At 44.2% G+C, this 24,379-nt stretch overlaps 1 protein-coding gene across 9 annotated transcripts in view; it reads right to left on the reverse strand.

The window, feature by feature from the left end:
- DGKZ (diacylglycerol kinase zeta) overlaps positions 1–24,379 on the reverse strand; it is a 146,759-nt gene that overhangs the window by 66,581 nt on the left and 55,799 nt on the right. The window contains exon 2 of one of the 9 annotated variants that reach the window (XM_081163766.1): positions 19,080–19,179. The exons of 6 other annotated variants lie outside the window; for them this stretch is intronic. In XM_081163766.1, coding sequence (XP_081019892.1) covers positions 19,080–19,165 — 86 coding nt within the window. In that variant the 5' untranslated portion in view covers positions 19,166–19,179. Of the gene's footprint in view, positions 1–3,303; positions 3,327–7,184; positions 7,330–19,079; positions 19,180–24,379 lie in introns of those variants that run through there. 2 more of the 9 variants (XM_081163762.1, XM_081163760.1) reach the window with 2 other exon arrangements.

Genomic DNA, 24,379 nt, shown 5'->3' on the forward strand with positions numbered 1-24,379 from the left:
TGCCTGAACAGAAGTTCTCTCTCTCTCCCCCCACCAACTGCCTTTTAACCAGAAAGGATGTGCTTGTTAAGCTGCCAAGAATTCTGAAGTACACAGGCAGTTATCACAGAAGCCTCCGCAGTTTGAGTGCCTGGCCTTCAGAGCCAAGCTTGCACGTACGTAACAGCCTTGTGGGGTGAGAGAACCAAGCTGGCTGTGCGCGAGCAGCAGCCAAGTCTTATTTTAGGGCTCGCTGAAGAACCACAACCAAGTGCCAAGGCCTGCTCGAGGAGCAGGTGTGTCTGCTCACACTCAGACTTGCTACTGAGGAAAGCAGTATTGGCAATAACTGGGGTAACAGAAGCATTTTAACAACAGCCAACTGCCTCTACCAATGAAGGATTTCTGTTCTCTTCTGCAGCTAAACAAGACTTGCCCTGGCGTCAGGGACTGGCTGGACAATGAGACTGGATACTGAGGAGTGGGAACCAAGAGAACTGGGGTTGGTGACTGTCTTGGAAGACGGTATCAGTGGTCTAGGGGAGCCTGTAACAGCTGGAAGATGAGAGTCTGAGGCAGAAGAAGCTGCAGGATTGGAGAGTGAAGAACAAGTGCAAGAGGGAGGGAGAGGTCTGGCTGGTGTAGAGGAAAGGGCTTCCACACCTCCTCCTCCACCTGCCCCCCCTCTCTTGCTGCACTGTCTCCCAGGACCAGAGGTGAGAGGAGCAGAAGCTGGTTACATGCAAGCAGAATTTTCGCCTGCCTGTGTGCAGCATAAGCTGGACCTCTCTGCTGCAGCAACCACCTCATCAAGTGTACACCTAGAAGCAGCTGAGAGACAAAGGAATGACGGACATGACTTTTCCTAGACTGGGAATGTACAGTCAATTCTTCACACTGGACATTCCTTGCCTGACGGCACCGTGACACCTGGCCAGGCAGTCACAGGGTAGTCACAGAAATAATTCTCCAGTTACATGTGCAGGTCTCTTGGGATGAATGTGCAAGCAGCCTCTATGCCAGAGAGGGGGAACCTGCAGCCCTCCAGATGCTACTGGACTACAGCTCCCAACATCCATGCTGAATAGGTCCGATGGGAGTTGGAGGCCAACCAAGTCTGCAGGGTCACAGGTTCTCCATCCCTGCTCTATGTGTTTAGTTCTTGGCATAACTACCTTACACACTGAAACCATCATGGCCCCTTCCTCCAAGGACTCTGGACTCTGGACTACTTTTGTGACAATGCTCAGAAATCACTAATCCTCATCACAGAACGATAATGCCTGGGCTGAGCACCATTATGACCATTAAATGAATTTGAAACTGGTTTAAATTTGATGTGCAGGCACACTTAACTCACACGTGTCCTGTTCTAACAAGTCCTAAAGTACTTATGGAGTGCATCAGCTTGAAGAGGTCAGTGAAGACAGTTCTAGAGGAAAGGTCAAAGAGCACTGCCAACTTCTCCAGCATTTCATTATTAGCAAATATCCCTTTTCTTATTACTTCAGCATTGAGAACCCACAAAGCAGCAGCTCATATCCCCAAAGACACACAGAGCAACTCCATCCAACCACATCAGGAGTAACCTTTGTTCCTCTAGAAACCTTCTGAATGGACAAAGAAATTCCATTATTTTCTTAAGCAGACTAAAGTATGGCCTCAATATCTACTGACTTATGCCTTTTGGTCTGTGTCTTTCAAATCTATAATTTGAAAGACATATAATCTTTAAACATATGGCACAACAATGGAGCAAATTGCCTAGGCAGGCTGTGGAATCTTTTCTTGCATCCCCCCCACCCCAGAGCTATCTATCTCTACTGGGTACAGAAAAACGTATCTGATAGTCTGACTCGGTGCCTTTCTGGGGATCTTCCAACCCTGTGGGTTTGATCAGACAAGCAAATTTGTAAGCCTGTATAACTAACAAAAACAAATAATACAGAGATGGGTTATTAACTGGGGTGGGTGGGTTAACAAGGCTACCCAAAGGAGAGACATTGACCTTATTCTGAAATACCGTAACTCCCCCTTACCTTTCCATCTTTGTGCCTGAAGGAGTGACAGAATTTCTGGACTTGCAGACTTTTGATAAGGCAGTGAAAATATTTTGCAGCCTTCCTGTTTTATACTTACATTTATCTATACCCCAGAGTCCTATCATAAAACTTAGAGCAGCCTTCTCCAACCTGGTGCCCTCCAAAATATTTAAATCATACCTTTCGTCAACCCAAGGCAGAATGGTCGATAGTCAGGAATGCCAAGAAGTGTAGTCCAAAATAACTGGAGTTGGGGAGGGTGATTTGAACAGTTTACAAGAGGCTACCAACCATCTCCCTTCCCAAGCTCTGTTCAAGACACAGCCAGCTATCAAATCCGACAGGGCAGGGAAGCATAATCCATAAAGCTATTTCATTTCTGTCCTGCCAAGCAGAATGCCATAATCCAGTCTTCACTAAAATGTGTGTGTGTGTGTGTGTGTGTGTGTGTGTGTGTAAAATTACCAACTCCCCTGTCCAATGAAAGTTCTGTACTTCCGAAATTTAATGTAGAACCACCTTCTGCTCTGCAAGTTGAAGCCATGAGATAATACTATCTCAAAGAGTTGCAGATAGCTCTTCTTAATATCATTTTGTGTTTGCTGGCTCCAGTCTGCCCAGTAACCATAGCTCTTCAATCTTCGTTGTCCCCAAAGGGGGCAATGACAATAAAGATATTATTTTATTATTATTAATGTTATGCTGATGCTAATAAGCTTTTGCCAGGGATGCAGAACCAGACGCACACAGTCACAGCAGGCAAGGGATGGCAGATTCCTGGTTCCACAGCTTTGTTCCTTATCCGTGTATCAAGCCTAATGCGCAGCAGCAGGATATATAGTCTTACTACTTAGTTACCCAAATCTGGCAGAAAGGAAGACATTCTTCACATTCATGCACACACAAACATCACATAGATAACCATCTAGACTGGGGAAAACATGCCGTAAAATGCATTCACTGCCATGTTTAAACAATGCTATTTACACTAAAATAAACTGTTAGAAGGCTGCACTCTAAGCAGAAGAGACAAGCAAAGCAATGCTGCATAGTGTGTTCATGGAAAATGGGCCCTTGTGGGCTGAACTGGACCTACTACTCACCAGGGCCCATCCCTGCATCCTGTTTTAAATGGCAGGAAGGAACATGAGAAGCAAGAAAGAAGGAGATGCTCTCAACATATCCAGATAGGAAATGGGAAGTGCTAAGTAACTATAGCCCAGCGCCCCATATCTGCAACAAGATGGAAGGTCAAATGGTGCAACTTTCATATTTAGCTCACCGGAACATAGGAAAGCTGCCTTATACTGAGTCAGAACATTGGTCCATCTAAGCTCAGTGCTGCCTACATCAACAGGCAGCAGCAGCAGCTCCTCCTCTCTGGGGTTTCAGATAGTATTCTCTCCCCATAGTGCTTGGAAATGCCAGGGATTGAACCTGGGTCTTCTGAATGCCAGTTTGCTTCTGAATACAAGTTGCTGGAGCTGCAGGAAGCGAGAGCGCTCTTGCACTCTGGGTCCTGCTAATGGGATTCTCAAAGGCTTCTATTGAACAAGACGCTGGACTAGATGGCCCATTGGCCTGTTCTTATGTTACCACTCTGCTACAGTCCTTCCTCGTTACTCTCATTAAAAACTTCTGATATGCCCAAATGGCTGAAGTGACTGAGCTGAAATGACAGAAAGTGTGCAAGTGTGTGTTTTGTAAATATATTCTCCCACTGAAACAGTGCGATCCCCATTTGCCTTGGTTTTTTTTTGGGGGGGGGAGTGCAAAAGGTGCCAGAAATCTTCAATTCTCCATACAAACATACGCGACCACCCACTTCACAAACCGACTGGCCACAACACTGGGTGCGCTATAAGCAGATACATGATCTCCCTTCAGCACTCGCCTCTCCATATATTTTGTAGCTTGATTGCATTGCAGCCCCAATTGTCTGCTTCTTCAGCATCATTTAAAGATGCTCTGCTTCACAAACACAAGTTAAGTCATCATTTAGTCAATTAGTTTTGGCTAGATTATAAGTTATTTATTTTATTTACTTAAAAATATACACTCTGCTCTTTCCCTGTTTAGGGAAGTTTTTTAAATGTTTGAAGTTTTATTCTGTTTTTAATGTTCTGTTGAAAGCCGCCCAAAGTGGCTGAGGAAACCCAGCCAGATGGGCAGGGTAGAAATAATAATAATAATAATAATAATAATAATAATATGTTGTTGTTGTTGTTGTTGTTGTTGTTGTTGTTGTTGTTGTTGTTGTTGTTGTTGTTGTTTTTCTTAAATCATAACAAGCCAGCTGACCAGCTTTGTGAAAACTTCACTGTTTCTTAAATTTGAAGGAAGGAGTTAGATTTTTTAAGAGTGGTGCCAAAATAGCAGCTGATGAGGGCTGCGAATAGCAGTAAAACAGCACAAAGAAAGAACAATCCCCATCCAGCTTTTCACCCCAAAATCTGAAGTGAAAAACATAGTCTCTCAGCACCATTTAATATTCATGTACCTCAGCTCACAAGAACTGAACAGAGAGACCCCACTATTCCCAAGGTTCTAAAGGGATGGCACAGAGTACTTTGGTATTTTTTTAAGGGCATAACCCTCAAAAGACAAAATATAACTTACGGGGGATCCATTTGAGATATATCTGAATGACAGAAAACATAAGAATCCAAAACTGTAAGGGAACACCCTCAGGAATAATAATAAAGGAATGTGTGGTGTTCTCAACCCTTAACTGCCTACTTGTGTTTGATGTACATCCTCAACGTACATTATTCTGACATTTTCCTTGCCAGAAGTATTAGCCTACTAAACTTTAAACTGGAACTATGGTAACATGTTTTATAGTGCCCCCTCCCACCTTGACATTCAGACATGTTTTTTTTTTGGTTCAAAACCAAAAGGTCATCACAGAAATGTCAAGCATTACAGTCATAAAAGAAATCCAGCCTGCCCAAGAGGAAAGAGACCTCTCCCTTTGGGCTGACGTATTTTCAAATTATGTAAAAATAGAGCTGTTCCATGCTTTAATATTACCATCTCTTTCAAATATGCAATAAGTAAATTTATACATGTATGACTGTCTGGGCACATCTGCTCCTCAACTGTGAAGCCTTGACTGCTGGTTGGAACAAAACGTTATTATGGAGCCTAACCAACCTTGGAGCAATTGGTTATGACAGCAAAACTCCTGCATCGTGTAGGAAAATAATGTAGCAACTGAGAATACAGATATTAGCTATTCTAGGTTCTTAGGCTAGGTCAAGTGCTGTGAAAACCCAATCACCTGTTGACTAGGAAGGTGAATGGCATTATTAGTTTACCTAGTAAAAATGTCAGCAGTTGGGGTTGATAAACACCTTGCTCTTTGTTTGGTCAGCAGGTACCCTCTGTTGGTCTAGTCCTTTCCTATGGCATGTGTACATGTTTATGGTTGCCATATAGGGGCCATTTTAAGTCACTCCACATGTTGGCTTCCACCATTTAGAAAGCGATAGCTCAACATTCAGAACAGACTATTTTCGCCACTATTCTAAACCTTCAGGTTTGCTGTGGCATGGAGGAAAGTCACTTCATCCAAGCCATAGAGAGAACTGCATGACACAAACCATTTGCCACTCTACATATAGATTACCAGATGGCATGCTTTAAACAGGGTATAGTTTGGAACTACTTCTTGTATAACATCTTCACATTTTGCCATAGCACACGGTACCTTGAGAAGACGAAAGCATTCTTAAGATACCTAAGCCCAGTCTGGAGAATTTCAGGCATAATGTTAAAAGGCAGAAGGCAGCCTTGAAAAATATGGATACAGTGCTAAATAGTTTGGCTACAAAGACGTTAACCTGTGGGAGCTCCACTTTGGGAATACAGAACCCTTGTCTCACACAAGTAAATTTAGACGAGCTTCGCCAGAGGGACTTGCTCTTTACAACTGGTCTGTGTAAGGAAAGCAGCTGTTGGTTCACAAATCCCTTGACAGAACAGAAGATGGGGAGGAATTTTTTAAGGAGTTTCTTTCATATTTTTTTCCAGCATAGAATCTGAACAGGGGAAAAACAAGGCCCTGCTACAGTCCCTGGTCTGTGATCTACTGATAAAAAGAAAAGGCCACCACTGTCTCCCCTATGATTCGGGACAGAGACCCAGATGCAAACGCTGAAAAAACTGCTGGGGACCCTGCTCAATAAACCACACAGGACCTCTGACACCCTCTTGCCAACCTGCATTATTCAGCAAATACCCAGTGAGGCTGCATTAAGCAGACAAGCCTGTCCTATTACTGCTGCAGCTGTCCACACCATCTCATCCACTTGCCAGTCACACTACCATCTGGTTCAAAAGACGTTTTTTTAAACATGGTGAAGTTCTTATGGGTGACTTAACATTCGGTCCTCGTTTCTTTGCAGTGAGATGTCTGTATGAATCAACCCCCACAAGGAGCACTAAAAAATTGCTAAGGTACAGCACAATGTCAGTTTAATTGTTTTCTCCTAACCAGATAACCCAGGTTCTCCAACATGGATGCAGGTGCATACAAACACCTCACGTGTGAAATAAAAACCCAAGGGGTAAAGGAAAAACACACTGCCCTGTGCTAACTTCTGTTCCCCCGCCTCGTGAAACCAAGCTCAGCACATTCCAACATATTAAAGGCAACCTTTGAAGGCTACACAACATCCAAACACAACTAGTAAATTGGCCTCAAGTTTGTTGCAATAAAATAAAAATGAAGTCACTTTGCACCTCCAGTCTCAGGAAACTCTCTCTCTTTCAAGGCCAGGTTCATAACAAAGCAGAGAGAAGATGGAAAACTCTCCCCCCAAGCTGGAAACAAAGGCGGCCCTAACTGCAAATCCCCTCAAACCTATGGTTACAAACGACACAGAACTGACCCACAATAACACTCCCTCCGGAAGCTTCTGAAACTACTGTTGAGCAGCTTCCAACAATGTTTAACCCACCCGGCAAAGGATCTCATCCTGCTCTCCTGCCATGTCTCTAGAGTCACAGGGTGAGGCGATTTCACACAGAGATCCAGCATTTCCCTTCCCGCTCTCAAAAGCGCCTCACTTCCTCACCCTGAATGGCAAACCCTAAGCAGAGAACGGTTAAACACAGGGTGGGGGAGGAAGAGGAGGGGACGGGCAGAGCCTTTGTGACCTGATCCGAAGCTGAAGGGAGAATTCTTGCAGGTGAAGAGGAGCCTGGGTAGCAGCTGCAGGAGGAAGAGAGGCTGCCAGCCCTGAAGAGATTCAGTCCTAGTTTGGAGAGAGAGGTCTCTGTTTATCCTACTGCCTCCTCCCCATGCTGCAAATCATGACAGCCCTTTTTAAAATAACCAACAGGCACTTCCTCCTACGGCTGCTATGGGGGCGGCTACCTCTAAGGGGGCGGGGAATGAAATGAGTGAGTGAGTGAGACATAAACACAAACACACTTACTGACCCCAGCTAAGTTCAGCGTTCAGACAGTCCTTGCAGAACAAGAAACACACAATAGAGCTATATTACTCAGGGGCCAACTAGCAACTTTTTATTTTATTAATTCTATCTTAACACACATACACACAATGTGCCAGGGGTGGATGGCAAGAGAGCATGCAAACAATTCTAGCTTCACACACACACACACTTCTGATTCAGAAGTATTTTATTGGCCAAACTTTTAAAAAGCGTTGCATACACATCCCTTAAAGGCGACTCAAGAGAATCCTGATCTCTTGGGAAGACACCTGCACTGGCCCACTTCTGCTTCAGTAGAATTGCACTGACCCACTTTTGCAACTGCAAAAGGTCACTTTCTTCATTGCCTCATTTCCTTCCCATCCAGTCGTTTCTCTGCTTAAAGAGACCTTGCACTCAGTCATAAGCTTTGCTTATGACATATCTATCAAATAGTGCAGACAAACATATTGGACCTTTAGGGAAACACCTTAGTTTTATTACTTGGTTCTAATCAGGGTCCTGTGCCACTGTTGCTGCTTCAGTTACCTGAGTGAAGAGTGACAAACAGTCCCACCCATGGTAGTCAAAGCAAAGTGCCATTGAATGATATTCTACTCCATCATGATGACAACAAAAATTATTTCCCTGAGTAATTTCCCGTGCAAGCTGGGAACAGCTATTGCACTTGATACAACTCATTTAAGTTGAGCCCTTGATATCTTCTCATGTAGAATGTACATACAGATGGAACTGCAGATGGAAGGGAAGCTGATAAATTTTATAGAAGCAGATTTGCATTTCTGCTTCCTCAGCACAAATATGGACATTTTCCAGGTCTCATTTTGCACAACGTTTGTGCTATACCAGGGGTCTGCAGCCTTTAAGACAAAAAGAGCCACTTGGACCCATTTCCAAAGGAAAAAAAACCTGGGAGCTGCAAAACTCGTCATTATAAAAATAACTTTTTTGTCACTTTTTTTATTTCTTTGTTTGACCCCTCAGAATTACTCCTCCTCATAGAAATAAACGTTAAATTAACAAGTTACCTTTTTCTGTGTGTGTGTTCTTCACTCCCCTTCAAAACAGTGACCAGCGTACACGCCCCCTTTCAATGCAGTGACCAGCGTACATGCCCCTTACAATGTAGCGGGCGGGCGGGAAGGTGACGTCGGGACGGTGCGTGACTAACGCACGCACCGCCCCCATGCGACGTCACAGCCAGTACAGCGCCCGCCACAGTGGGGAGTGTCGGGGCGCACAATGCGCCTCCTCCCCTCGCTAGTATCTGCCCCGGAGCCGCGGCAAAGGTGTAAAAGAGCCACATGCAGCTCCAGAGCTGCGGGTTGCAGACCCCTGTGCTATACAGTACTGCCTCAAACTTGGACAATGGAATTATGGGAAAGCAGTCAAGAAGAATCTTAAGAGTCACACCTTTACTTTGTGAAAGTGAAAGATGTGAAACATACATGCAGGCATTAAATCAATAAGATAGTTTATTTTTCCTGCAATTAATTTGTGAATACGCGGGACACATTTTTAAAACATGTAGATGAAAGCAGCTTTCAACAAGCTTTAGTTTTCCTTTTGCCCCCCCCCTCCCAACAAAAAGTAGATCTATCAAAGTTCACTACAATCTTCCTCTTAACTAAATAAAATACATATTACAGGATCATCATACAGGAATACATTTTAATATTTAATGAAGATAATGCTTTCTTCTCCACTGTGTAACAGAGGAATAATATGTAATTTGGAAAGCAGCCTAAAAGGGCAGACTAACCAAATATGGTTAACCACAATGCTGAGCACTCTAATTTTTAAAATCATTCATACTGTAACATGCAAATATTAAGATACTCAACTGACAGCTATTTTCAGCCCTTGTAAGAGAGAGTAACTGTGGGTGGGAGCTCTTTAGCTCATGCTGGAAGTGTGCTGGCTATGCTATTTTATACCAGCATTTCCCGTAACAAAAACAAAATAGAAATGTCAACTGCTGCAAAATGTTGCAGTATACCGAGGAAGGTAAATTGTACCCCTCCCTATTTCCACAACAGTAGTGTCCCATCTAAAATGTGTACAGTAATCCTGTTCAGGGTTCCAGAAAGGCATTCTTCAAAGCAGGAAACCTACCCACCCCACTCCCTCAATTCCTATTTTTCTTTTCCAAGTGATACTGAACATTATGTGGCTACTGAACATGCTCCATCCCCACTGAGATATTTGTGGGGTAAGAAAGAGCGGGTGGTACCTGTGCAAAGGGATGTGGGTGGTGCTGTGGGTTAAACCACAGAGCCTAGGACTTGCAGATCAGAAGGTCGGCGGTTCAAATCCCCACGACGGGGTGAGCTCCCGTTGCTCGGTCCCAGCTCCTGCCCACCTAGCAGTTCGAAAGCACGTCAAAGTGCAAGTAGATAAATAGGTACCGCTCCGGCGGGAAGGTAAACAGCGTTTCCGTGTGCTGCTCTGGTTCGCCAGAAGCGGCTTAGTCCTGCTGGCCACATGACCCGGAAGCTGTACGCCGGCTCCCTCAGCCAATAAAGCAAGATGAGCGCCGCAACCCCAGAGTCGGCCACGATTGGATCTAATGGTCAGGGGTCCCTTTACCTTTACCTGTGCAAACTTTTGAGGCTCTGCTGACTATACAAGTGGAAAAGAGCAGCAAAGCGAACACCAGGGCAGCTGTGTTTCTGACACTTACCAGGAGGGAGAGAGACTGTAAGGAGGTTGGCACAGTGTGGACACTTCAGCCACTGTGACTGCACCACACTGGCCTCCCCATCTCTTCTCCCTCCTAGTAAGTAGCAGCAACACACCAGCTGCTAAGCTAGCATTGCAGCTTTCCCAGTTATGCCAATTCCCCCCATTGTTTCTCAGTGGCTCTGCTCTGACTCTGCACCGTTCACACTCAGCAACTGTGCTCACAATTAGGAGGACTACCGTTGGGTGACCAGCTCACTTTTACATGCATCTAAAATGAAACAAAACAAGCCCTTGTGTCTGGGAAGCCAAACCACGACAAGAACACCAGGCGCATGTACATAGGTGTTTGCTGTGCACCCACTGTGTATTTGCTATGTTAAATACTCTTGCTGTAAATGCAGTAAGCACATTTGCTGCAGGAAGTATGGAGTTGCCCTTATGTAGAATCATTTGGCAGAGAAAAACTTGGGGCTTGGAGACTTGCTTCTTCCCATACTTTAATTACGAGATATTCATGAAATTTCCTCCCATAGTACAGTGGTACCTCGGGTTACATATGCTTCAGGTTACATACACTTCAGGTTACAGACTCCGCTAACCCAGAAATAGTGCTTCAGGTTAAGAACTTTGCTTCAGGATGAGAACAGAAATCGTGCTCCGGCGGCACAGCGGCAGGAAGCCCCATTAGCTAAAGTGGTGCTTCAGGTTAAGAACAGTTTCAGGTTAAGTACGGACCTCCGGAATGAATTAAGTACTTAACCTGAGGTACCATTGTATGCAGAATAACTCAGCTGGGAAATAATGACAGTTGGAGTGTTAAATCCAGAAACTGCCCTACAGACAGTGAAACCATTCATTCATTCCAAAATGCTTTGCACACAGGCAGCACTTAGTAATTTAGAATACAGTGGTACCTTGGTTTACAGACGCTTCAGGTTACAGACTCTGCTAACCCAGAAATAATATCTCGGGTTAAGAACTTTGCTTCAGGATGAGAACAGAAATCACACAGCGGCGGCACAGCAGCAGTGAGAGGCCCCATTAGCTAAAGTGGTACCTCAGGTTAAGAACAGTTCCAGGTTAAGAACTGACATCCAGAACGAATTAAGTTCTTAACCCGAGGTACCACTGTATACTGACGTTTAAGAAAAAGAAGAGACTATACAATACCATCTTAAGGGGTGGGGCAGAGGTCACAATGCAGTTTTAGTGCAAGAAGCATGTCATATGTCACATAAGAAGCATATGTTAGCCCATTGCTTTCTGGACTGATTGCTAGCTCTACTCACCACACTGCTGTATCAGATACAGGAGGGGGAAGTTGCATTACTGCTGCTCTGCTGATGTATAACTAGAAAACCTAACACAGGATGTCATAAACCAAAGTAAAAAGAAGGACCGAAGCCTCCATAGCCATGATCGTTACATACTTATGCATTCATCTGTGAAAGTGTGAAACGTCAAATGACTTTTCCAAAGGACCAAGCACAATCCTTGTACACCCAAGGGGTTCTTTTTCTCCATGGCTGATACAGCTCCAGGCCCATTCTTATGCCAGTTTAAAGGAAAGCAAGCCCTTGAGTTCTGTGACAGCCCAAGAGAAGAAGCAGGGGAAAGTGCATTTGTTAAACTATTAATTAAATATTAAATAAATGCTTGGTCCACCTTTCAACATTTCCAGGGCAGTTTACAGTATTATTATTATTATTATTATTATTATTATTATTATTATTATTATTATTATTATTATTATTAAATATGTTGCCCTTCCTCTGAGGATCACAGGGCAGTTTACTGTGACAGTAGGTCAAAAAGCACAGTAAAATAACCAATATGCAGTAGCTGACAACAGTAAGGGGCAGCTCTAAAAACAACCACAGCAGAAATGAAAATACACCTGAGATCAACTGGAGCCTGGGCAAATAAAACTGCCTTTGCCAGGCACCTAACAGACATTTGCCAGGTGAGACACCCTTGGGAGAGAGTGGTAGGATAAAAGTTTTAACTCACCAAAGATGCCTCTAATGCAGGCCCAGGCCAACTTGGCCCTCCAGACGTTTTTGGGACTACAACTCCCATCATACCTAGCTAACAGGACCAGTGGTCAGGGAAGATGGGAGCTGTAGTCCCAAAAATCTGGAGGGCCGAGTTTGCCTATGCCTGTTCTAATGCTTCATTCTTGCAATAATGTAGCTTGCAAATGTGATTTGTATGCCCCAAAAACTCAAGCGCAGAAGGGAATTTACATATCTTTGCAAAATTAACTCATGAGTTGGACCACTGAGGTTTAGGAACTTATTGCTTGAGAAAAAGAATCAACATGGCAAGAACTACCAAAGACAGTAAGTAGGTGACAATTTTCAGTGAACAAAAGTACAATACATGTTAAAAAATCTTCACAGAGCTTTTGTTCAGTCACTTAAGCAAGGAAGTTTGAAACCAGTCCTCCAGGAAAACTGGGGGTGTTACTCAATTAAAATAAATCATGCCTGATGAATTATGAGATTTACTGAATTAATTAATTGATTGTTTTATTTATTTATTTAAAATATTTACATCCCACCCTTAACATAAAAATCTCAGGGCGAGGAACAATAGCTTCAATAAAGAAGAAGAGCACAGAATAAGCATCACACGAGGAGATAAAAATACAAAAACCTATCACAGATAAACATCAGTATGAATTGCCAAATACATAGATTAAATCTGAAATGATACATGTTTCTGAAAAAAGAGAGAGGGTTATTTCAGTCCCAAAAACTAGAGAGGGCCACATTTGGCCTCCAGGTCTGAGGTTCCCCATCACTGTTTTGACAAGCGATCCATTGCAAATCACGGACTGCCCTTCAATGCAGCACGACTGAGGTCCTGTTCTCAGAATGCAAGAGTCATTTATGGGGACCTGATGCAAGCACAGTTAAGCTACACCACACAGCTATACAAAAATGAAATGGGAAGTAACTACACACTAGTGCCTCCTGTATTCACTATGACCTCCTGTATTCAAAGTGGAAAATGGAAATGGCAACAGCACACTCAATGTAATGGAACAAAGGGTCTCAAGGTATAAGAGTCTAAGGTAGTGATTTATTTAGTTGAAAACTTGTACCCATAAGGTGACAGCCTGCAAGTATGAAAGAAGTTCATAGAAGATTTAATATATTTAGACTGTTACAGAAAGGTGCTTATGTCAGTACTCACATGTAGCAGATGGAGAGGTTTCTTCTATGTTATTTATCAGCAAACAGGATATAAACAAATTGATATATTGTGTAGCAGTAGTATATCCTCTTTTGATACATCTCCCCTAAATTTGTAAGAGTTTACTTTCTATGAATAAAAACATTTGATGAGCTTCTTTTTGAGGCAAGTAGATAATAATGAGTTTCATTCTTACCAGGCTTCACATACAGTGGTGCCCCGCAAGACAAATGCCTCGCAAGACGAAAAACTTGCTAGACGAAAGGGTTTTTCGGTTTTGCGTTGCTTCGCTAGACGAATTTCCCTATGGGCTTGCTTCGCAAGATGAAAACGTCTTGTGCTTTTTTCTTAAAGCCGCTTGAAGAGGCGCAGTTGCGACGGACCGTGCTTCGCAAGACGAAAAACATCGCAAGACGAAAAGACTCGCGGAACGAATTATTTTCGTCTTGCGAGATACCACTGTACTGAGACTGGAGACACTACATACTGTACTTGCCTTACTGAGTCTTGGCATTGTGAAGATACATCTAAGCATGAAAATTAAACTAAACAGTATGCCATCTACTCCAAGGAGGATCCCCCCCCCCGAGTGATTCCTCCAGGCGCACCCCACCCCCCAAAAAATGGATGGTTGCAATTATTTTCACATTTCCTTGAAAGCCCTACTGAGCTCAATGTGGTGCCAAGCATGCTTAGGGGAATAAATAGGCTTCAGTCCTAAGCACATATACACTGGACGTTCTGCTTCCCAAAAAAGTTCGCAAACCGGGACACTTATTTCTGGGTTTGCGGAGTTCAGGAGCCAAAACATTTGAGTCGCAAGGCATTCAACAACCAAGGTACAACTGTACTTGGAAGTAAAGTCTACTAAAATTAATGATAACTTGCTTCCAAATAAACTTGCATATGCGATCAAGTGTTTAAGTGTCCATTTACGGGCATGAAGAGCTCTAGTAAAGTGAGAACACTTTCTTACTGCAAAGTCCCCTTGAATTTCAAGTACTTAGGTTGTTTTAGATTGCACTGCAGCATTTAATAGATTGATCAGTTTCAAAACTTTTATTCATCCTAGAGCTCCCCCAAAATTAACTGGATAGGAAGGTTTTTTCACAAGTATTTACAAGAATACAGTCATACCTTGGAAGTCAAACAGCTCAGTTCCCGAACATTTTGGCTCCTGAACGCCACAAACTCGGAAGTGAGTGTTCCAGTTTGCGAACTATTTTTGGAAGCCGAATGTCTGACGGGGTTTCCGATTGGCTGCAGGAGCTTCTTGCAGTCAACCAGAAGCCACACTTTGGTTTTTGAACGTTTTGGAAGTTGAACGGACTTCCGGAACAGATTCCGTTTGACTTCCAAGGTACAACTGTACTAGTATTTAGGGAATGCTGAATGGCAAGCACCATCTTAAAAGAGGCATCTCTCATTTTTCTCTTCCTTAGGAGAGAATGCTTCTTCTAAGATGATGCCTGCTAAGATGCCAGGCTAAGACACCTAAAAACAAAGGCAGTATGCTTCTTGCTTCAGAATTCAGATCTATTGTTCTTATCCATATGAACATTTAATTAATGAATCTTGTTGTTGTTGTTTAGTTGTTTAGTCGTGTCTGACTCTTCGTGACCCCATGGACCAGAGCACGCCAGGCACTTCTGTCTTCCACTGCCTCCCGCAGTTTAGTCAAACTCATGCTGGTAGCTTCGAGAACACTGTCCAACCATCTCATCCTCTGTCGTCCCCTTCTCCTTGTGCCCTCCATCTTTCCCAACATCAGGGTCTTTTCCAGGGAGTCTTCTCTTCTCATGAGGTGGCCAAAGTATTGGAGCCTCAGCTTCAGGATCTGTCCTTCCAGTGAGCACTCAGGGCTAATTTCCTTAAGAATGGATAGGTTTGATCTTCTTGCAGTCCATGGGACTCTCAAGAGTCTCCTCCAGCACCATAATGAATCTTAAACTTATACAATTAATCAACTTTTTAAAATGAGGCAACAGCCCTAGTTTTGGAGGAGCATTATCTTGCTGGTATTAAAGTTGATTTGATCTTTTGAAACACACATAGCCCCTTCATTTACAGAAAGCAAAATGGTTTTATTTTAACTGTTCCCCAAGATTATAGACAGAGGTTCTGAGATGACACCTGCAAGCTCCTTTAGTACTAGCACCAGCACCAGTGCATTACGTGCCATTGTCGGTATTCCTGCATTGCAGGGTGTTGGACTCAATGACCCTTGGGGTTCCTTTGAACTCTACTGTTCTATTATTTTATGATCTACTATTTAGCTAGGGAAATTTCAACACCATTTCTTCTTGGGCATCAAATCTTATTGGGAAATATATTTTTTTCAGGGGGGCTTGTTCTCTGAGCTAATCTAATTCCTCAACATACTTCTGGGATACTGCTATAGGAAATATTAGATGCTGTCTTCCCTTGTACAGTTCCTGGAAGTGTCTGTTAGCAATACCTAACAGATGCTGCAAGTCCTGGTGCTACAGGGTTAACAATATCTATGCAGCAAGAAAGAGCTCTCAGTAGGGAGGCTAGCAAGCTCTCATTAATGGCTTCCCTTTTTAAATGAACTTCCCCTGAGCGCAAAGCTGAGTGTCAGAAAAAGCAGGGTAGAAGCTAATGAGTAAATGCTATGGAGAGTTCTGTGCTCTACAAAGGCACTAAACAGCAGCCTCCTCCCCTCTTCCCAGGGAAGTCTCTACAGGGCTCCATTCCCAAATGGACAATTATGACAATGCTCTGTTTCTATTAGGTGGGGGGGGGGAGGGAGGAAAGGAGACCAGGGAAGAGAGATACCTGCTTGCAAATATTCAAAGAGAAGCAATTCCTAATGAAATTAACTATTTACTGTGTGCGTGCACACAAACACACAAATATCAGACTGCTGGGCTGGGGCAGTGTTTCTCAGGAGAGTATGCTGTAAAAGCCTTATCACTGGGTACACTTTAAAAGCTAGTGTTTGAAAAGGGGCCCATTTCTAACATATGTCTGCATTAGAAGGAGGATCACATATTCCCCCTGGTGTTTAAAGTTCAGTACCACATCTCCCAAGCTGCTCTCAAGATCAAAGTAGCTAGGCTGTGTGACAACTCTATAATGCAGGGATAGGAAACCTGTAGCCCTCCAGATGTTGTTGGATCCCATCACCCCAGACCACTGACCATGCTAGCTAGAGAGTTAACTTTTGCTGGTGAAAAAGAACACAGGATTTTGACATGCATCAAACCACTTTTCCGATAGCATCATATCAATTCCTATTCTGGCCAACAGCAAGAGAAAGGATTTTGCACAGGGAAAACACTCATCTTTCAGCAGAGTGGCCATTTTTGTTCGTTGTTTTTTCTGCACAATTTCACTCATGGATTCCTTAGGCTCACTGAGAATATTGCTATTTAGATTACGTGGTTGACAAACAGTGTCAGGTTTTTTAAAAAATAATAAATGTTTTGTTGGAAAAATGTTTACAAATATCAATTATTCTTGGGGATGTTAGCTGTGAACTTTTCACAAATTTAGTTTCTCTCAGAGTATACACAATATGGCAACTCCAACTGTCCTCATCCACCCAGAGGAGTGACATAAAGTACTAGAGAGTGAACAGGAAGCTTGAGACTCCCGCCTTTCACATCTAACAGAGGATGAAGAAAAAAACCAGAGACTCATTTCTGTTGATAACCTTCTGTGAAGATGGAAAACTTATATGACTTCACCCACTAAACATTTACCAAGAAAAGCAAGGCTATTATGAAATTGTGAATTCAGATCAGCCCCCTTGGGATAGACATCAGTACAGTCGCACTGCTCTTCACTGATGGCAGGAAATTTTACAATGTTCATATTGTCTAGATACAAGAATAATGGAAGTAAACAAAATTATGAAAGGAGTTGCAAAGAAGATCCAATATTCCTTTCCCAAGGTCTAGTAAAGTATAAGATTAACAGTCTTCTCAGTGGGATGCAAAATAGTCAATAAAATGCACACCCCACAAATTTTTTTAAATACATGCCCCCCCAACCCATCAAGATTCATAATTGTTTGAAAACAACTGTTATTGGGTGGGGGAATAGATCTTGGTCCATGCAACAATATTAACTGTAGCCACTAATGACAAAGGCATGATATTATGGTTGTTTGATGTGCATGTTTTACAATGTCCACAATTAACATTAATTATCACACAGGGCCTGATGAGCTGAACCCAAGGACACTAAAGAAGCTTGCTGGTGTAATCCCAGAGCCTCTATAAGCATTCTTGGAGAACAGTTGAGGTCCCTGCAGACCAGAGGCAGGCAAATGTTATCCCCATCTTCAAGAAGGGCGGGGGGAGACAGCCAAGGTAACTACTAACTAGTCAGCCTGTGGACCCATCATTGTTCAACGTCTTTATAAATTACTTGGATGAAGGAATTGTGGGGATGCTCATCAAATTTGCAGATGGCACCAGACTGTGAGGGGTAGCTAATGCCACAGAAGACAGAATCGGGATTCAAGATGACCTTAGCAGGTTGGAGAACTGGGCCCAAACTAACAGAATGAATTTCAAATGTAGGGTTCTATACTCGGGCAGGAAGAATCAGCTGCACAAATATAAGATGGGGGACACCTGGATTGCTAGTAGTACATGTGGAAAGGATCTATGGGTCTTTAGTAGACCACAAGTTTACCATGAGTTAACAGTGTGATGCAGCAGGAGCAGCAGCAAAACACACACACAACCTAATGCTATTCTAGGCTGCATCAACAGAAAGGTAGTGTCCTGATCAAGGGAAGTAATAGTACCTATCTATTCTGCCTTGGTCAGACCCCACGTGAAGTACTGTGTCCAGTTCTGGGCACCACAGTTTAAGAAAGATATTGACAAGCTGGAACATGTGCAGGTGAGGGTAACCAAGATGATAAAGAGTCTGGAAACCAAGCCTTATGGTTGAAGGAGCTGGGTATGTATAGACTAGAAAAGAGGAGACTGAGAGGAGATATGATAGCCATCTTCAAATATCCAAAGGGTGGTCACATGGAAGATGGAGCAAGATTGTTTTTTCCTGCTCCAGAGGGTAGGACCCAAACCAATTGATTTAAGTTACAAGAAAGGAGATTCTGACTAATCATCAGGAAGAACTTTCTGAGAGTAAGAGATGTTCAACCGTGGAACCTTGGAAGGTGGTGGACTCTCCCTCCTTGGATGTTTTTAAGCAGAGGTTGGATGGCCATCTGTCATGGATGTTTGAGCTAAGATCCCTGCATTGCAGGGGGTTGAACTAGAAGATGACCCTCAGCATTATCTCCAACGCTACAATTCTACTATTCTATTATTCTAATATGCTTGGTCTTGCTAAGGGGAAAACGAAGTAGCTGAGAATTAAGTGGCAACTCCAAGCAGACCTCTCTGGGTTCAGCTGGCCCACCCGCCAGTATTAGTCATTTATGGGAAAGCCTCACTCGGTAAGGTCATTTCAAAGAGATAAATTTCACTCTGTACACATAGACACGAGGTTCCAGATTTGCATGTTCAAGCACCGAACGCTGCTCCCTGGCACAAAGGTTAGTGACTCATGCAGACCCAGTAAGCAGCCTTTGTTTCAGAGGCCCCCATTAGCTCTAGCAGGGTGAGATGTAGGCGGAAAAGCAACCTTTGCTCAGCCGTAGACGGAGCTGCAGCCTTTCAGCACCACAGAGCTTGGGCAAGCTAGTAAAAAGACCACATACTTATATACTGCCGGCCTGTGCTTTATCCTGTGGACTCCCCCATCAGCCAGGTTGGCTGCCCTGGTGGCAAGGCAGGACATCACCATGGGACAGATGGAGTCTGGGGATACAAAGACAGTGGTCAGCAAGACCCAGCCATGCCCATGACTAAGAGAAAAAGCTTTCCTTTCTTACCCTTTGTTCTGCTTGTACTTACTATAGCAGACATATTCAACCTCTCCCCGGAATAAAAAGTTGAATGCCAATGACATGTCTATGGAGTACAGAACAGCACTCAGAGCAAACACCAATGCCCTCATATAGGCAGACAATCCTTTTTCCCTTTCTGAAGTCACAAAAGGCAACTCTTCTCCTAAGCAGACCCAGAGACCACCACCTATCCAGAGAACACTGCCTCTAAAATCACTTTGGGCTCTACATTCAAAGTGTGAATGTGAAAGCATAAGAGCCCTGTTGGATCAGACAAAAGGCCCATCTAGTTCAGCATTCTCTTTGTACATTAACCAACTAGATGCTCTGGGAAGCTTACAAGGTCAACAGCCCTCTCCCATTGTCCTCCAGCAACTGATACTCAGAGACCCTTGAATTTTAAGGGGGTGCACATAGCCATCATGGTTAGTAGCCATAGATAGCCTTATCCTCCATGAATTTATCTAGCACCCCTCACCCTTTAAAGCCATCTAAGTTTGTGGCCATCGCTACATCTCATGGCCCTGAATGCCGTAAGAACTATGTGCCATGCGAAGGAGGACTTCCTTTCATCTGTCTTCAGCAACGCATGAAATTTGGCTTTCCTATGTACTGTAGTTGCAGAAATCACAGCACCTCTGTAGAGATGCAATGGCCTATTAATGATCCAAAACTATCCGACATTAATGGTGGTGATCCTCGCTTGCCGAAACATAGGCTGCTTAATTCAGAAGAAGGCTGGGATCGACATCCACCAAGGAAAATTCAGTACATAACAGACTGGAAAATTAATTGATTCTTGTACCTAACTTAATTATTGGCACAATGAGGTTTGAGGGTCATAAATATACATGTTCTGTATGGAAGTTTTTGGCAATTGGTCAACTGCAGGGGAAGGGAACCTTAGGCCTGTGGGACAAATGTGGTCCCTCTAGGCCTCTCTATCCAGACCATGGGACATTCCCAGACCACGCACCCCTCCCCAGGCTATCCTCTTCACTGGTCCTGCTCTGTGCCCTCCTTGAGTTCCACCCACCTGTACAGTCAGAAGGATCACTAGGGGCAAAGATGCCTTAAAATTTATTAAGATCATCTGATTGATTAAAAAGGTGTCCCCGATAAAATCAGGCAGCAGATTTTTTTAAAATTTAAATATCTACCCATACTGCGCAGGATTTACATACTGCTTGACCATCAAAAACCATTTAGCCATCAAAACATGTAATCTATTTACCTAAAAAACAATTAAAATGTTGATGAAATCAGGTATGTGTTAAAAACAAGCTGACCTAAAAAAATTCAAAAGACAAATTTATGTAAAATCACAGTGGTTTAAAAATATAGAGAGACATAATAATTACATGTTAAGAATTCATGTCTTGGTAGGCTTGCCAAAACAGGCACCAAAAACAATACATCAAAGGTGCTTGCCCAATATCAATGAGCAGGGCGTTCTAGGGTGTAGGTAGTGATGGTGATGCCTTTGTTTTAGAAAGATGAAAACAATGGCTGGCAGGTACCAGCTTAAAAGAGGCATCATTCACTGCCCCTTCTCACAAACAGAAGGGAATTCCTTTCCTGTAACAGCACTCACTACAAAGTGTGAACGCACCATATAAAACCCAAAATATGAAGGGGGTTTTCTCATAGTTATCGCTACAACCGATGATTACAGCTCCCAATCTTTAATCATCAACAGAGCTGTTTAACATACGGTGCTTGAGGAAACTGGATGCCCCATGGTGTTTCACCACTAGTTATCCTGGCACATGGCAATGGTGAGCGAGTCAGAATAAATGCAAGACGTGTTTCTCGCCACCAGGTGGAGTCACCTCCCTAACTAGCTAGAGGCAAGTATCATCATCCGGTGGCTTTGTCAACACTTTCCAAACATCTCCTAGTGTGTGTGTGACCCAGATACTTCAGAGCAAAGCTCAGTGAGGAGAGTCAGGTGGCAGATCTAACAGGGGAAGCTGCATCACCCTCCCCTCTCCTGATCACTACACCAGCCTGTCTCCTGGCGCTCATCGGCAGCGACTCACCTTGGCAGCTAGACACAGATATTGATTTGTAATTTAAATACGTTGCAGAAAGGCTCCAGGCATACACTGCACTAAACTGACCCTGAAGCTTTGTTTAATCAGGACTTTAAAGAGAGAGAGAGATTTTAATTAATAAATACCCAAAGTTCCATATGTGGACAAGAGTGGTAAGACAACAAGCAGACTTAGAATCATAGAATCATGGAATCATAGAGTTGGAAGAGACTTGTTTAACACCGATACATTATCAAGGCAATTCCTTCTGTGCAGCAACAGGAGCTAATTAGCTATTTTAGAAAGCAAAAATAGATTTAAAAAGAGGTCTCATTTAAATTCTCCGCCTGCTTCCCATCATAAACAAATGACATTCAAAACTCTCAGGAAAGGTGCACAGAGCACCAGCCCCTCTGAGTAACGTTGATCTAGAACAGTGTTTCCCAAACGTTTTTGGGCAACGGCACACCTGTTTGCCGGAAAAAAATCTCGCGGCACACCACCATTAAAGCCCCGCCCCGTGACGTCAGCGCGCAGCGTCACGCCGGGAGGGACGCACAAAAGTTAAAGTTTTTTCCCTCCCCGCGAAGCAACGAAAGAGGGCGCCTCAACTCCGGGAGGTGGGCAGGGAGCGGGGGGAGCGGCCAGACGGGCTCCGCTGGGGGACTTTCGGCTGCCGGAGGCGGGGAAGGGGCGGCTGCAGCGGACCCGGAAGTGGTTGCGCCCATCGGGGGCGGTGGGAGCGCGCCGTGCGGGTTGGTGGGTGGGGGAAGGAGAGGAAGAGGAGGGGGCGGCGGCGGCGGCCGGAGGCTGGACGGATCCGCGCAGGGACGGCGCGCGAGCCGGGAGGAGGCGCGAAGAAGGAGGCAAGGCGAGAGCAGCGCGGCTCGGGATGCATTCGGACTGCCGGCTGCTGCGCCCGAGACGCGGGGTATGGTGAGCAGCCCGGAGCGCCCGCTCCCCCGGGGGACCCGGCCGGCGCTGGCCTCCCTCCTCCTCCTCCTGTTGCTGCTCAGGCGGGACGCGGCGGCGCAGAAAGGTGTGTGCGGGAGCCCCGCCGGGAGGGGAGGGACCAGAGCCTTCCCGCCTTTCTTGCTTGGCGCCCACCCAAAAGCCCGCCGGGTTTTCGCGCCTTCCTCCAGTAGGCCGGCCGAAGCGAGCGGCGATGGGATGTGGGAGCTCGCTCGCTCGCCGCCCCGCGTGTGCTCGCCGCCGCCGCCCCGCCTCTCGCCGCCCGACTCGCCCGTCTCCCTCCCACGGAACACAAGGCAATGTTCGGCGGCACACTAGTGTGCCGCGGAACACCGGTTGGGAAACACTGATCTAGAAGATGATAAAGAAGAGCTCCTTTTTCTCCTGACAATGAGACCTTTGAAAATTTAGCTCTTGGTTTCCCTGTGGGCAAGCGCTCTTCCCTTTTAAAACTCTGTGGGGTTGGGTTTTGTGGCTTTGCGTAATCGACCAGCACCCGGATCATTCAAGACATAAACCATAGGCCCAATATCCGCTTATTCCCTGTGGTGACCTGAGCACCCTTAGCCTCTAACAACTATATTCCAGTCTACATCTGTATTTGAACTATTTTAATGTGTGTGTTTTTAAATATGTGACTTCTTAAAGTTTCATATATGGAAGTGTTTTTAATAGTTTTATCCTTTTCTTGTTTTCTGGTTGTCACTGTTCTACCTGTTTCATACTTGTATACTGTATTTCACTGTTGTAACCCACTCTGGAACATTATAGCAAAGGGCAAAGTGAGAAATCTGATAAAATAAATTAACAAGAGAAAGACTGCAACACTCTTAGTTCCAACTTACCCAATAAATAATGGACTGGGGGGGGGGGAGAGAGATGAAAATGTTCTAGTTCCTGTCTGACTGAACCTCCAAATACAGAGACCTCCAGGCCTCAAAGTCAACCCTAGACTTGCTTATCATCTGCATTTTAGCTCTGTAAGAAGCCACCTCAAAGCCAGCTGCCTGGACCAATTCTTATAAATAACTGCACAATCCTACTGGAGGACAAAGCCAGACAGATTGTGGGCCCAGAATCCTGATGGCCAGTGCCGGTGTCACTTCCTGTGTGAAGTAAAGAATGACACTGGAACAGAGTTGGAACAGTGACATTAGACAAAACAAAGCAAAAATCTTTTAAGGAAGACGCACCCCAGCATTAATTATATTCTAAAGAAGTGATGTGGGCTTTCCAGAAAATTTTCACCAGGAAAATTTTCCAGAGCAAATTAGGATAATTTGCATTGTGTAATTTGCATTGGGGGGAATTCTTATGCCCTAGATAGTGATCTAGATTAGCGTGTTGACTTAACTTGCATTTAGCAAACAAAGGTAAACACTCTGAAGTTGCCAAGCTTGCTTAATGTTCTATTTTCAAATGTCATCCATTCATTTTGAAATGGAAAATTTTCCATGGAAAAATTTAGCACTGGAAAATTTTCTGCACATAGAATCATAGAATCATAGAGTTGGAAGAGACCACAAGGGCCATCGAGTCCAACCCCCTGCCAAGCAGGAAACACCATCAGAGCACTCCTGACATATGGTTGTCAAGCCTCTGCTTAAAGACCTCCAAAGTAGGAGACTCCACCACACTCCTTGGCAGCAAATTCCACTGTCGAACAGCTCTTACTGTCAGGAAGTTCTTCCTAATGTTCAGGTGGAATCTTCTTTCTTGTAGTTTGGATCCATTGCTCCGTGTCCGCTTCTCTGGAGCAGCAGAAAACAACCTTTCTCCCTCCTCTATGTGACATCCTTTTATATATTTGAACATGGCTATCATATCACCCCTTAACCTCCTCTTCTCCAGGCTAAACATGCCCAGCTCCCTTAGCCGTTCCTCATAAGGCATCGTTTCCAGGCCTTTGACCATTTTGGTTGCCCTCCTCTGGACACGTTCCAGTTTGTCAGTGTCCTTCTTGAATTGTGGTGCCCAGAACTGGACACAGTACTCCAGGTGTGGTCTGACCAGAGCAGAATACAGTGGCACTATTACTTCCCTTGATCTAGATGCTATACTCCTATTGATGCGGCCCAGAATTGCATTGGCTTTTTTAGCTGC

This window comes from Podarcis bocagei (assembly GCF_964188305.1).
Source record: "Podarcis bocagei genome assembly, chromosome: 1".
NCBI lineage: Eukaryota > Metazoa > Chordata > Lepidosauria > Squamata > Lacertidae > Podarcis > Podarcis bocagei.